This window comes from Pipistrellus kuhlii, unplaced genomic scaffold, assembly GCF_014108245.1.
Source record: "Pipistrellus kuhlii isolate mPipKuh1 unplaced genomic scaffold, mPipKuh1.p scaffold_m20_p_170, whole genome shotgun sequence".
NCBI classification, from domain to species: domain Eukaryota; kingdom Metazoa; phylum Chordata; class Mammalia; order Chiroptera; family Vespertilionidae; genus Pipistrellus; species Pipistrellus kuhlii.
In genome coordinates, this window is record NW_023425483.1 from 90,001 (window position 1) to 103,444 (window position 13,444).

Consider the following 13,444-nt stretch of genomic DNA (forward strand, 5'->3'; position numbering starts at 1 on the left):
CCATGCCCTTGACCGGGAACTGAAACGGGGGCCCTTCACGCTGAAGGCGGGTGCTCTGTCCGCTGAGCCACACCGGCTAGGGCTGGGATCGTTTCTTTAGTATAAATTCGTCAATACAGATCTGTTGTGTTTTGTTTTGTTTTTAAACATATTTTATTGATTTTTTTTTTTTTTTTTACAGAGAGGAAGGGAGAGGGGAAGAGAGCTAGAAACATCGATGAGAGAGAAACATCGACCAGCTGCCTCCTGCACACCCCCTGCTGGGGATGTGCCCGCAACCAAGGCGCATGCCCCTGACCGGAATCGAACCCGGGACCCTTCAGGCCCCAGGCCGACGCTCTATCCACTGAGCCACACCGGCCAGAGCTAAAAATAGAGATTCCGGGCGCTCAGCCTGCTGGCGAGCATTCAGAGCCCGGTCTGCCCATGCCGGAGCGCCTGCCCGGGAAAGGCTGGTGACGCCTGGTCACGGGGGACGGGGAGCTGCGTGGAGCAGCTGGCCTGCCCGTGAGCTTCGTGGGCACCGGCTGCCGGACGTGGCGTTGGGGAGGGAGGGAGCAGCTGGAAACCTGGGTGAGGGTGAACTCTCTGCTCCTCAGTTAACGAGGCTGACTTGCCTGTTGCCAAGGAGATGCCGTCTGGGGACGGTTCCAGATCCCCGGAGCCCGGGAGGCCTCCCACGGCTCCATCCTCACTAGCACCAGGCGGTCAGTGTCAGCTGTTCGCCTGCCTGACAGCACTTGGGCCTTGGACCTGGGCTTTGTTTTTTTAAAAAAAATTTGTATTGACTTCAGAGAGGAAGGGAGGAGGAGAGATAGAAACATCTGTAATGAGAATCCTGGATTGGCTGCACACCCCCCACTGGGGATCAACCCAGGCCTGTGTCCTGACCAGGAATCCAACCGTGACCCCCTGTTCACGGGTCTCAACCCCTGAGCCACGCCAGCCGGGCTGGACCTTGTTTTTTTTTTTTTTTAAAATATATATATTTTTATTGATTTTTTTACAGAGAGGAAGAGAGAGGGATAGAGAGTTAGAAACATCATGAGAGAGAGTCATCGATCAGCTGCCTCCTGCACACCCCCTACTGGGGATGTGCCCGCAACCAAGGTACATGCCCTTGACCGGAATCGAACCCGGGACCCTTCAGTCTGCAGGCCGATGCTCTATCCGCTGAGCCACCCCGGTTTCGGCTGGACCTTGCTTTTGATCGGAGTGCATCGGTGGGCTCGCTGCTGCGCCGGTTACATGGTGCACCGGTTACATGGTGCGACGGTTGCATGGTGCGCCGAGGTTTTTGACTCAGCCTTACAACGGGCTCAGCATTCTGGAGAAAGGGGCTGGTCATTTGGGAAGGCATTGGGGGTCAGGATCTTCAGCTGAAGGAAGTAGAGATTCCTCCCTCGACTCGAGACCCCTTGCTTTTATTAACACCATTTGTGCCAAGGCAAGGTGGAGATAATACACCTCAGAGGGTAGGGTATCAAAGGGTATTGTCAGATTGGGGAACAGCCTACAGCTGTTCAGCTGTTTGGCCAACAGGAGGCAATAACATGCCCTGAGCTGTCTGGCAGCTAACGATTATCCTATTCAGGTTTGGGCGAAGTGCCGTTTCCAACAGGTGAATTACATTTGTGGCTCATCCTTGTGGAGCCGCCCAAGCCTCACCAACCTTTTGGTGAAAGTCTTGTAATGACGACACGCTGGAATCGGTTCCCGGCAAAGGTGTGTGAGGCTGTGAGGCCGGGTGGAGGAACGTGGATCAGCCTGGTGCCTGTGTTCCAGGGTCCGAGTCCCATCTGTGCTGCTCACTGGCTCCTGGCTCCCGTCTCCCAGGTGCCCTCGGGCCTCAGCATCCTCGTTTGAAATGTGGGGATGATGCTGTCACCAAGTTACCAAGGAAACGGTGGTCAGAGGGCCCCGGGCCAGGACCAGGCAGGGTAGCTGGCCGTTGGGTGGGAGCTGTCCCTGTTGCTCCTGCATACACACCCAGTTCCTGTCGCTTTCTCGTCCCTCTCCTTCCTCTTCACTTGCGCTCACGGCGTGGATCCGGGCCCGGGCACTGTCTGGCCACAGCCCCGCTCCCCTCCACACACACTGACCGCCTGATGGCCAAGTGGCGACGGGTCCCCGGCTCTTAGGCATCATCGTGCCCACGTATCGAGGCCGGACCTCGGCCACTCGCCGTCTGTGAGCCGAGGTGGGCTGAGAGCCGGCTCAGTCGGCTGAGAGCCGGCTCAGCGGCCCCGGAGTCCGGGCCCCGCGGACCAGTGGTGGATGATGGGAAGGAGAGGTGGCTGGCAGCTGAGGGAACAGGGCTCTGCGTCCCGCGCTGGTTGTCCAGGCATCACAGGCACGGCTGCCTTCTCCTCTCTGAAATCAGCAAAAGGGAGAAAGAAGCCTCTCTCCCACGTCTCTTCCCCTGTGCTCGTCCCCGTGTGGCGTCACGTGGCTCGGGCCTGTTTCCTGGGGAAAGGCCTGCGTCTGCCCCATTGTCTTCTGGGCTGACCTCACTCCCAGCTGAAGGTCACCCCAGCCTCCACCGCGGCTCCTGCACCTCTGCCGCTGGGGCTTCTGGGTCCAGCCCGGCGTGGGGGCCGCCCCTCCTCCTCCCGCTTCCTTCGGGGCCGAGGGAGCACCTCCTGCTGCCGGGTCCCGGTGTGTGTGTGATGCTCCCCCCCAGACAGCCGCTTCCTGCCCTGCGTCTGAGCTCCTCGCTCAGTCCCGGGGGCAGAGCCGAGTGAGGAGGCGTCTGGGGACCCAGCAGGCGTCCTGCCGGCGTCTGCCCCGGGAACAGGCCACCTGGGCGGGCACTGGGGGGCCTTCGCGCTGCTGGTGCGTCCGCCTCCATTGTCGGCTCCCAGACCTCCTCCCAGCACCAGGAGCCACAGTGCCTGTCGCCTGCTCTGGCCTCTCATTCACCTCTGCCGAGGGCAGGGGCGGGGCCAGGGAGGGCGGTGGCACTGGGGGCTGGACTTGGCGACCCCGGAGGCTCCTGACGACATGGCCTCGGCCACACTCACAGCCTGTGCGCCCTCCGCCACTGCTGTCGGATTCACCCCGCCGGGTGCCCGTCATTGGCGGGCTGTTCCTCAGGTCGGACATTTGGCTTCTACCCCGTTGCTTCTCAGCTGTACTTGGCGCCCCCCCTCCCAAAACAGAAGCAAGGCCACCTACTTTGGCCTGTTTAGGGCTCAGGGGCTGAGCATCCACCTAGGAACCAGGAGGTCAGGGTTCGGTTCTGGTCAGGGCACAGGCCCGGGTTGTGGGCTCCATCCCCAGTGCAAGAGGCAGCCGATCTCGGAGTTGGTTATTCTTGTCACCAATTGGGTGATTCTTGTCATTGAAGTTTCTAATCTCTCTCTCCCTCTCCCTTCTTCTCTGAAATCAATTTATCTATCTATGTACTATATATATAAAAGCCTAATGTGCAAGTTGTCCCTGCGGGAGTTCAACCAGGAGACCAGGAGTTTGATCCCTTGCTATGACATGTGCTGCCCACCAGGGGGTGTTGCGGGACGGAGGAAGGCCCCGATGGGACCTGATCCCTGGGCAGCCCTAGGGACCCTACCTGTGCACGGATTTCATGCACGGGGCCTCTAGTGTGTATGTATGTGTACATATAAAAAGTCGCACTAGAGCCGGGACTCCCGATGCTGCCGAGTGTGGGTTCGGGAGGGACTCCGGGGCTGGAGCCCAGCGCCTGTGTCGGAGGCGGGGCTCCGTTACAGGCCAGCGGCACTGCAGTACGTTACGGTCAAAACGCACGGTGCTGCTGGCGAGTCTGCCGCGCCCGGAGACGCCGGGCTCCGCCCCGCTGGGCGTCATGTCCTCCATCGGGAGCCCTGTGTCCTGTCCCTGTCCACGGACACTGCGGCCTCCCTCCCGGCGTCCGCACACTCCATCAGGGCCCGCTGAGTGCCGCCGGCCGGTCTGTCAGCGCCTGCTGAGGGTGAAATACTAAGCGTGTCTGTCAGCAGCCGCCCTCGCAAAGCAGGGCTGTTCCTCCCGCTCTCAGGGGAGACTCTGAGGCTTGGCAGGGACGGGGAGGACGCCTTCCGAGGCAACGAGCAAGGATGCGTTGGGCCTTTCTGCCCCCTGCTGGGCGGGGGAGGGGGCGCCGTACAAGGTGGTGTCCTGGAGGGGTGACGTGGCAGTGGGCCTCGCCGCACCCCAGCCGTGCCCCCACCCACGGCGTTCCCGGCGCCCCGCCTGGCCCGGCGCCCTGCCGGTTCCCGGGGGGACGAGGGTCGGCCGTGGAGGTGGGACCGGGGGCCCGGGGTCTCGGCGGAAGGCCGGTCCCGCGGGTGGTGTGTGCAGGGGCAGAGGCCCGGGAGGGCCTGGTCCTCACACCGTGAAATGGGATTTGTCCTGCGAAGCCTCGAAGCGGCCCTCACGTGCCATCCCCGTAGCTGTGACCGGGGCCTGAACCCTGTGCTGATGGGTCTGCCCTCTGCGTTGCAGGCGCTGGACGTGGACCGGATGGTGCTGTACAAGATGAAGAAGTCCGTGAAGGCCATCAACATCTCTGGGCTGGGTGAGTCCCTCCCCGGCCGCTCCGAGGTTCGGCCGTCCAGCACCAGCAGTGATGAGCCCAGGCTCCGCTGTCACTGCTAGTGAACAGCCACGTACATCCCCTTTTTCTTTTTCTTTTTTAAACACATCGTTAGTGAGGAAGGTATTACCTGTGTCCCATTGACCTCCAGCCCGCATACCCCCACCCTGGCCCTCACCACGCCATGGTCTGGGCCGTGGGTTATGCATGTGTGCATGCAAGGCCTTGGCTGACTCAGTCTCCTTTTTCTGGGCGTGCAGTCACAGAGGTGAGCTGAGGTGTTGACGGTTTAGACGTGTTTCTGAGGGAGTCAGTTCCACGGTAGGTGTCGGCGGTGTGTGACGCAGACTGTCCCGCGGTGAAGGCGTCGGAGGGACTTGGAGCAGCCAGGCTGTTTCTACAGCCCTTGAGCCAGAATGGTGTTTACTGTCTGACCTGGAACCACACGGCACTCACGTGTGCCCACACCTGCCTGTCAGCGAGCCCGGTGCCCGCCGCCCGCCCTCAGAGTTTGGGCTCAGTGGGTGCCGGATGGAGCCTGAGTGTGAGCTAATCAGCTGTGTGCTTAGGTGGCGCGGAAGCTGCAGGCCTTTCAGAGTCTACCCTGTTTCCCCGAAAATAAGACAGTGTCTTATATTAATTTCTTCTCCCAAAGTTGCGCTAGGTCTTATTTTCAGGGGATGTCTTATCTTTCCATGCACTAGGTCTTATTTTCAGAGGATGTCTTATTTTCGGGGAAACACGGTAGCTGGGGCACACATTTGCACACAGATGCACACACCAAACACACGAAAACACTCGCATGCTTATGCATAGGTGTGCACACATGCACGTGTAACACCTAGGTTTATGGACTGGACCGAAAACGCATCGGCAAGCCCCCCGCGCATACAACGCGAGCGCTTTCTTACACGCCGTAGGTCTGTTATTCCCAGAGCCGTTAAGACAGCAGTTAGTTGAGAAACGGTTTCTACCGCAATTTTCCCCAATCACAATGGACTGCGGTCTGAGCTCGATTAAAAGGCCGGTTGGTGTTTGTTCTGGAACCTGTGCTGGTCTAGGACCCCGGCCCTGAGGTGCCGCTGGACGGCAGAGCCGTTTCCTCGTGTGTCTGACGGGGGGCGGGGGAGACGTCCGTGTGTCTCTGGGAGGTCCCTCCGTTGCTGACGTGGGAGAGGAACCTCGCATCTGAGAACCGAAAGCTCGGTGGGAGGCCCGGGAGGCGGGTGTCCGTGTGGGCGCGGGAGAGTCACTGCTGGGGCGGCTTGCCCCGACGAGGAAGTGAGCTCCCGGGCAGGTTCCACGGAGAGTGGAGGTGGCGCTGAGGAAGTGGGGGAGGGAGCCTGGCTCAGATGTGGTCTGAGATTCGGGCTGTCGCTCGTCTGCGGTGGAGGCGGCCATCGGAATCCCGGTGGGTGGCTGGGGGAGGGGGACCTGGCAGCCAGGACGCCCGTTCATCACCGGAGGAAGCCGAGCCGGAGGCAGCGCCGAGGTTGGAGCCTGAGCCGCGGGGTCAGCAGGGCCGTGCCCGGGGTCCTGGTCCCTGGAGGGTTAGGCTGCTCTGGCTGGGCCTTTCTCACCGCGTGTGGTCTGCACCCCAGACGTGGTGTGAGGTGATGCAAGCATGCCTTCCCGGAGGCACCCAGCTCTGTCCCGGTGTGAGAGGCGTCCGTGACCACAGGAGACGAAAGCAGCACAGGCTACAGGCCGAGGTCTCAGGTGCCATCCGCCCAGGGCTCCCCTCGCGCACGGGAGATGCCAGCTGCAGCATTGGTGCCTCCCAGCCTGCTTCCTCGTCCGCAGTTGTCATCGAGATGCGGCTGTGCGTGTGCATGTGCACGTGTGTACTGTGTCCCATGTCCCATGCACGTGTGTGCTGTGTCCCGTGTTCCGTGTGCGCCTGTCCTCTGACTGCACACCGGGCGGACGGTGGCGCATTGTACCTTTGTGCCGGCAGTGCCGTCTGCTGCGGAGGGAATAGGCTGTTAGTCACTCACACAGGCCTCCGCTGTCCCTTCCTGTCATTGATGTGGGGAGTGATCAAAGGACAGGGCCAGACTCCGGTGTTCACTTCCTCATAGGCGACCTCACCTTTACCTCCCTGGCCCCACTGCTGACGCAGGCAGCCTGGAGACGTCCCGTGGCGACCGGTAGGTCAGTGGTTTCAGAGGTCCAAGCGGGAGGCCCAGGAGGACATGAGGAGATCAGTGAGTTAGAAGGAGGCTGGGAAGTAGGAAGAGCACGGTGTGTGTGTGTGTATGTGTGTATGTGGGGGGAGTGCAAATGCCACAGGCCGTGTGGCAGGATCGGGTTGCAGGGTCCCCGTCAGTCACCAGCGGCCCCCTCACCACCACCTGAGCCTGAGGTCTGGGGTCACCAGCTGCCCATTCACCGTTCACCACCCACATGTTCCTGGGGTTGGCACCTCCGTTCTGCTGCTGCTCTGGGAATTCCTACCTGACGTTGGAGCCTCAGCTCAGATGCCCCCTCTGGCGCCTCTGGGCCTCAGCACCCAGCACGCCTGGCTCTGCAACGACGCCTGGCCGGCTTACCTCGCCCTGGACGGTGACACATGCGTCTGAGTCCCAGCAGGGCAGCCACCCTGTGGCAGGTGGGGGGGAGGGCGGGGGGGTGATGAGAGAGGGGGGAGGGGCAGGTGGGTGGTTGCCTTGCTGTGGGTCCTGTCCCGCCCCCGTCCCACCCCTGGCAGCGCTGGGCGGTGGCCGGCCTGTGCCTGGCCTGTTGAGTTGTGGTTGGTCCAGTGACGTTTGCTGCACTACACGCACTGGGCATGTCCTCGGTGTCCGTGTTTGCACGTGATAGTCAGACAAACAGAGGAGCACACACAGCCCAGCCGGCACAGCCGGGGCTGCCTGGGTCCGTCTGGGCGCACGGCATCCCCCCACGTGGGCGCGGAACGTGGGGCTCTGCGTGAGGTGCGGGCCGGAGGGCCGCGGCTTCCCTGGGAAGAGCCGGTGTTACCCGTGGTCGCGGGGACTCCTGCCCGCCCTCCCGCCCCTCCCCCGCCGGAGCGCCCGGTCTGGATCCCTCTCGAACCGGGTTACAGCCGTGTCTGAGCCGGGAGCGGGAGAGGGGGCTGGTTTTAGAACAGCCTTCACGGGGCCATAAATAAAGCTGAGGCCCAGTCTGGGCTCTCTCCAGAAACTTACTCCCAAGCTGCTTATTTTAGGCTCCTGTTTTAAATTTGGTTTTGGCCAAAGAAAAAGACAGGCGCTCCGCCACGTTCTGTTCCCCAGGAGGAAAGTCTGCGGCGGGGGGGGGGGGGGGGGGGGGGGGGGCGGGGGGGGGGGGGGGCAGGAGAGGGCAGGGGGGGGGGCGCAGGAGAGGGCAGGGGGGGGGGGCGGAGCCCCGGGCTGCGGTCTTTATTAAGAACCTTCACGTTTATTTGCAAGAAGAGAAATTTGTTTTCAACTAGAGTCCGAGCTGGTTTGGCTCCGTGGATAGAGCATTGGGCTGAAGGGTCCCGGGTCCGATTCCGGTCAAGGGCACATACTTAGGTCACAGGCTTGATTCCGGTCCTGGTCAGGGTGCAAGCGGGAGGCAAACAATTGATGTGTCTCTCACATCGATGTTTCTCTCTCTGTGTCTCTTCCCTCCCTCCAATCTCTAAAAAAAAGACAAAAGAAAAAGAAATCAATGAAAAAATAGCCTCAAGTGAGGATTTAGAAGAAAAGAAAAAGAAAAAAAAACACCTCAGGTAGATCAACTAAAGGTCCCCTGACCTATGCTGGGACAGCGCGAGCATCAGGAATGATGATGCAGCGGATGGAAACGCTTTAATATAAATACGTGAGGTCATTAGGATGCTGAGCAGTGATGATGAAATCACATTACAAGAGATGATGATGATGAGATTATGTTACCTATGATTGTCATGATGAGATCATGTTACATGAGATGATGAGATCATGTTACATGAGATGATGAGATCATGTTACATGAGATGAGATGAATTTATCATGACGCATGAGATGATCAGGAGATCATCGTGATACATATGTGATGGTGATACATGAGCTGGTGATGATCATGAGATGATGAGATCCTGTTATATGAGTTGGTGATCATGAGCTGACACATGAGCTGACACATGGTGAGATCGTGTTACATGTGATGAGATGATGGTGCGTTCGTGTTCCATGAGCTGGTGATGATCATGAGATGATGTGATCGTGTTCCATGAGCTGGTGATCATGAGATGACACATGAGCTGGTGAGATCATGTTACATGAGATGAGATGGTGGTGCGATCATGTTCCATGACTTGGTGATGATCATGAGGTCATCATGGCACCTGAACCAATGACCGGGATGATGATGCCACCGCGCCGGAAAGCCGCCGTGGCCACCATTGGCGTTGCCAGGGTTACCACGTTACTGCGGAGTTTCTAGGGGAGACTTCTTTGTGATGTAACCGCAGCGGTTGGGAAGCCCAGGAGGGACAGAGGACGTCGTCCGTCCGTCCGTCCGTCCGTCCGTCCGTCCGCCCTCGGTGCCGGAAGGGGAAGCTTGGCTGACGCTCCCGCGCCAGGCTGGCTCCTCCCCAGGGGCCGGGGCTGGGCAGCAGCCTGCGTCGTGGGCGGAGGGTGATGGCGCCCTGCCCGCCTCTTCCAACCGTGTGACCTGGGGGACCCTCTGAGCACCACTTCGTTCAAGGGTAAAGGGCCTCAGGGACCAGGGTACGTGGAACCTGAGGTGACAGGCCGCCTGCCAGGCCGGAAAGCGATTCCCTGCCCTGGGGGTTCACATGGAGCAGCCTGGACGTCTGGGCACCATTTTTGTTTGTTTGTTATTATATGTTTTTGTGGATTTCAGTGAGGAAGGGAGAGGGAGAGAGAGGTAGAAACATCCATGGTGAGAGAGAATCATGGATCGGCTGCCCCTTACACGCCCCACCCTGGAGATCGAGCCTGCAACCCGGGCCTGTGTCCTGACCGGGAATCGAACCATGATCTCCTGGTTCATAGGGCGATGTTCACCCCCTGAGCCAGGCCGGCCGAGCCAGGCACCAGTTTGAAGGGCTCCACGTGGCCCCAGGGACTGGCCGCTGCACCTGTCCCTCCCCGGGGCAGTGACCAGCCCGCGGCCGTGGCTGTCGCTCCTTTAACCCCCCGGGACGGCCCCGCCCGGCCGCCAGGTTTGAAGTAGTTCTGACAGCTTGTGGCTGGGAAGGAGCTGCCCCAAGACGGACCACCGGGTCCAGAATGAAAAGTGGGTGAAGTGGAAGGTGGAACCATCGTCTCTGAAATGCAGCTTTTGTTGTTCTTTCCCTTTCTTGGATTTTAAGAGAGGAAGGGGGGGAGGGAGGGGTAGGAACATGGCTGAGAGGGAAGGGTCACTGATTCGCTCATACTGATGCCTCCTGAATGCCCCCAACCGGGGATCGAACCCCTGACCTCCTGGTCCATAGGCTGATGCTCAGCCACTGAGCCACGCCCGCCGGGCTCAGGTGCGGGTTCTGCCGAGGGCTCGGTTTCGCCGGCAGCTGGAGCGCCCGGTAACCGTCCCCTCCCACCGCAGCGCACGTGGAGAACGAGGAGCAGTACACGCAGGCGCTGGAGAAGTTCGGCGGCAACTGCGTGTGCAGAGACGACCCGGACCTGGGCAGCGCCTTCCTCAAGTTCTCGGTGTTCACCAAGGAGCTGACGGCGCTCTTCAAGAACCTGGTGAGTGCGGGCGCGCCCTCGGAGCGGGCGCGGGGCGGGGGGGCGGGCGCGGGGGCGGGCGCGGGGCTCCCCGGCCTGCTGCTGGACCGGACGGTGGGCGATCGCTCTGCACACACCAGGCCCCGTGGGCACACCTGAGAGCTGTAACGGCAAACACGGCTTTAAAACTCAGCCCGGTGTGGTCACTGCGCACAGCTGGGGGGCAGAATCATCCATCTGACTTCCGTCTTTAATCAGCGTACACTGTGGAAGGGCCTGTTTCCGGTGGTCACAGCCGGTGTTCAAACCTGTGGCGTGTAAGAGCGTGCTGCAGACCGTCTTACCCAGCAGCGTGACCAGCATCAAAGCGCGGACGTTACCACGAACGGTTAGGCCTGTTTTCCTCCCCAGCGCGGAGCCGAGGAGGGCTCGCTGTCAGCCGGGAGCGGGGCCGTGCGCCCGGCTGCGGGGCGGCGTGTTCGGCTCTCGCCCCCGAGTCCCCTCGGAGCCGCCAAACGGCCCAGGAAGAGCCCTGTCGATGCTGAGGTGGGGGCCCGGGGTGACAGGTCAGCCCGCTCCCCTGCCCGCAGCTCGCCCCTCCGCCTGGCTGGGGTGGGAAGGACGGCCTCCGGAGTGAGAGGCCACAGGAACAGCACCGGGAGGCCGAGCCCTCAGGAAACGGTTGTCAGACAGTCAGTGTAAGGATATGTGCCGTGGCCCTGGCTGGGGGGACCAGTGGATAGAGCCTCGGCCTGCGTTCTGAAAGGTCCCGGGTTCGATTCCAAGTCAGGGTGTGGTGGGCGGGCAAGAGGCATGCGATCCATGATTCCCTCGTTATCGTCGATGTTTCTATCTCTCTCTGTCCCTCTCCCTTCCTCTCTGAAATCAATTTGAAAAAGGTTTTACAAAAAAGGAAATGTACAATGGAAAAGAAGGGTCGGAGCAGGAGAAACTCCTCAGAAAACAGACCGAAAAGACAAAAAAAAGTAGGGAATGGAGCGTCCTTGTGGGGCCTCTCAGAACGAGAGCCTGGAGGGCAGAGGGGGCACGGACACCCAGCACCGAGACGATTCTCCCGCGAGGACTCCAGCGTCCACACACACACACACACACACACACACACCCGTCTCCGTGGGAAACGCTCAGACCAGACGCTCCCCTGAGGACCGGGATCAGGAGCCGCGCGGCCTGGGGCTTCTCGGCGGAAACCCTGGGAACGGGAGGGTCTGGCCCGAGGCCCCGAGGCCCTGGGGGACAGTGTCGTACCCGAGTCCGCCCGGGGCCGGGAAAGGAGGTTCCGGAAGCAGTCTAGCGCCTCGGAGGAGGGAGAAGGCTGAGGGAGGTGGTGTTTTCGGGGAGGAAGTCCTCCCTTTTAAAAGCCGGTGGGTCTTCTGTGCATGGTGCAGGGGGAGTCGGGGGGGGGGGGGGGGGACTGCGTGCAGAGCCGTGTCTGCGCTTCGCTCCGACCCCAGGCCCTGAGCGGGACGTCCTGGGAGGCGGGCTGGGAAGTGCCTTTTTTTTTTTTTTTTTTTTTTTGGTCAATCCTTACTCGAGGTTATTTTTTCCATTGATTTTTTTAGTTAATTTTTTTAGAAAGAGTGGAAGGGAGGGAGGGGGAGAGAGAGAGAAACATCGATGAGCGAGAGACACATGGATTGGGTGCCTCCCACACATGCCTTGACCAGGCTGGGGGTTGAAGCTGCAGCCCAGGTCCCCGCCCTGGACGGGAATCGAACCCGGGACCCCCTCATGCTTGGGACAACGCTCTCACCAGTCGGGGCGAGGGGTGTCCCTCTAATGGACGCCTGGCTGCCCCGAAGGACACGCCCTGAAAGGCCCCGGGGGTCTGAGACGGGGGTGAGACGTGCGTGTCGGGCTGCGGAGTGGGGTCTGCGGGCTGAGGCCAGGGTGGGCGCCGGGCGGCCCTGGGCTGAGGAACGTCACGTCGCTCGTTTCAAAGGGGAAGCGGGCGCTCCACCCAGCACAGGCTGCGGGGCGAGGGGCTGCCTGCGGCTCTGTCCACACGGGTGCTCCGGTCAGGGCGTCCCTGCCTACGGGGCTGACAGGTCGGCGGGAGCGCCATCCGGCTCCGTGCTCCTGTCACCAAAGCTCCTGCTCAGCACAGGGTGCTCCTCCCAGAGGGTTCCCCCCGACACGCGCCCCCCCCCCCCCCCGCCGTGTTCCCACAAACTTCCCTCAGCTTCTTTAATAAAAGTGAATATTTTTTCAACCTTTTTTTTTTTTTTTTAATGTTTTTTAGAGCAAGAGGAAGGGAGAGGGAGGGGGAGATGGAAATATCCATGGGAGAGAAACATCATCAGTGGGCTGCCTCCTGCACGCCCCCCTGCTGGGGACCAAGCCACAACCCAGGCATGTATCCTAACCAGGAATCAAACCAATCTCTCTCTCTCTCTCTCTCTCTCTCTCTCTCTCTCCCCCCCCCCCCCTCTCCTCTCTCGTTGCTGGTCCCTAAAAGTAGGCCTGTCTCAGGCCGACTTCCAGCGCGTCCTGGGCGAGTCCCTTTGGCAGCACAGGCTCGCTCTGGGCCAGGCCAAGGAGAAGGCAGCGCCCCATCCCCAGGGTCGAGCTCGCCAGCAGCAGTGCTGACCGGTGACCAGAGCTCAAGGGGCCGGCCGGACAGTGCCGGGCTGAGCCAGCGGTCTGGAGATTTGGAGAGTATGAAAGATTTGAAGGGCGTTGACCTGTGAACCAGGAGGTCACGGTTCGCTTCCCAGTCAGGGCACATGTCCAGGTGGTGGGCTCCATCCCAGTGTGGGGCGTGTGGAGGCGGCCACAGCGTCGGGACAGGTTCAAGCCTCGGACCGAGGAGAGGGCACCGTCCTCGTGGCCGCGGGCAAGTCCCAGCCGGAGGGCAGAGCCTCCCGGCACAGCGACCGCCAACAGCCGTGGCTGTGCGCCTGAACCTGTGGTCCGAACACGTGGCCCCAGGTGCCCGAGGGACGTGGGCTTGATAGGGTTCAGGTGCGCGTAGGTGAGTGGATGGGAACGTTGGTAACATCTTGGCCACGCCCTCCCTTTGCCTCGAGGCTTCGGCTGCAGAATAAAGACTCGGCTTGTGGGCGCTGTCACTGTCTCTCCATCAGAGAAGCAGCGTCCCACCCAGACCCAGCTTTCTTGTCTGTCTTTTCTCCATCCTTCACCGCCCCCCTCAGGATCACCCTTGGCTATGCTGGCATGGCACAGGGCGTGCAGGAAGCAGCCT

General features: G+C 60.9%; 1 protein-coding gene across 1 annotated transcript in view; it reads left to right on the plus strand.

The window, feature by feature from the left end:
• The window catches only part of LOC118721058 (arf-GAP with SH3 domain, ANK repeat and PH domain-containing protein 2-like), a 35,473-nt gene extending 25,093 nt beyond the window's left edge, over window positions 1-10,380 (plus strand). Inside the window, exons 2-3 of the mRNA XM_036441580.2 lie at window positions 4,465-4,537; window positions 10,097-10,380. Coding sequence (XP_036297473.2) covers window positions 4,465-4,537; window positions 10,097-10,380 — 357 coding nt within the window. The remainder of the gene's footprint in view (window positions 1-4,464; window positions 4,538-10,096) is intronic.
• Window positions 10,381-13,444: the final 3,064 nt, after the last annotated feature.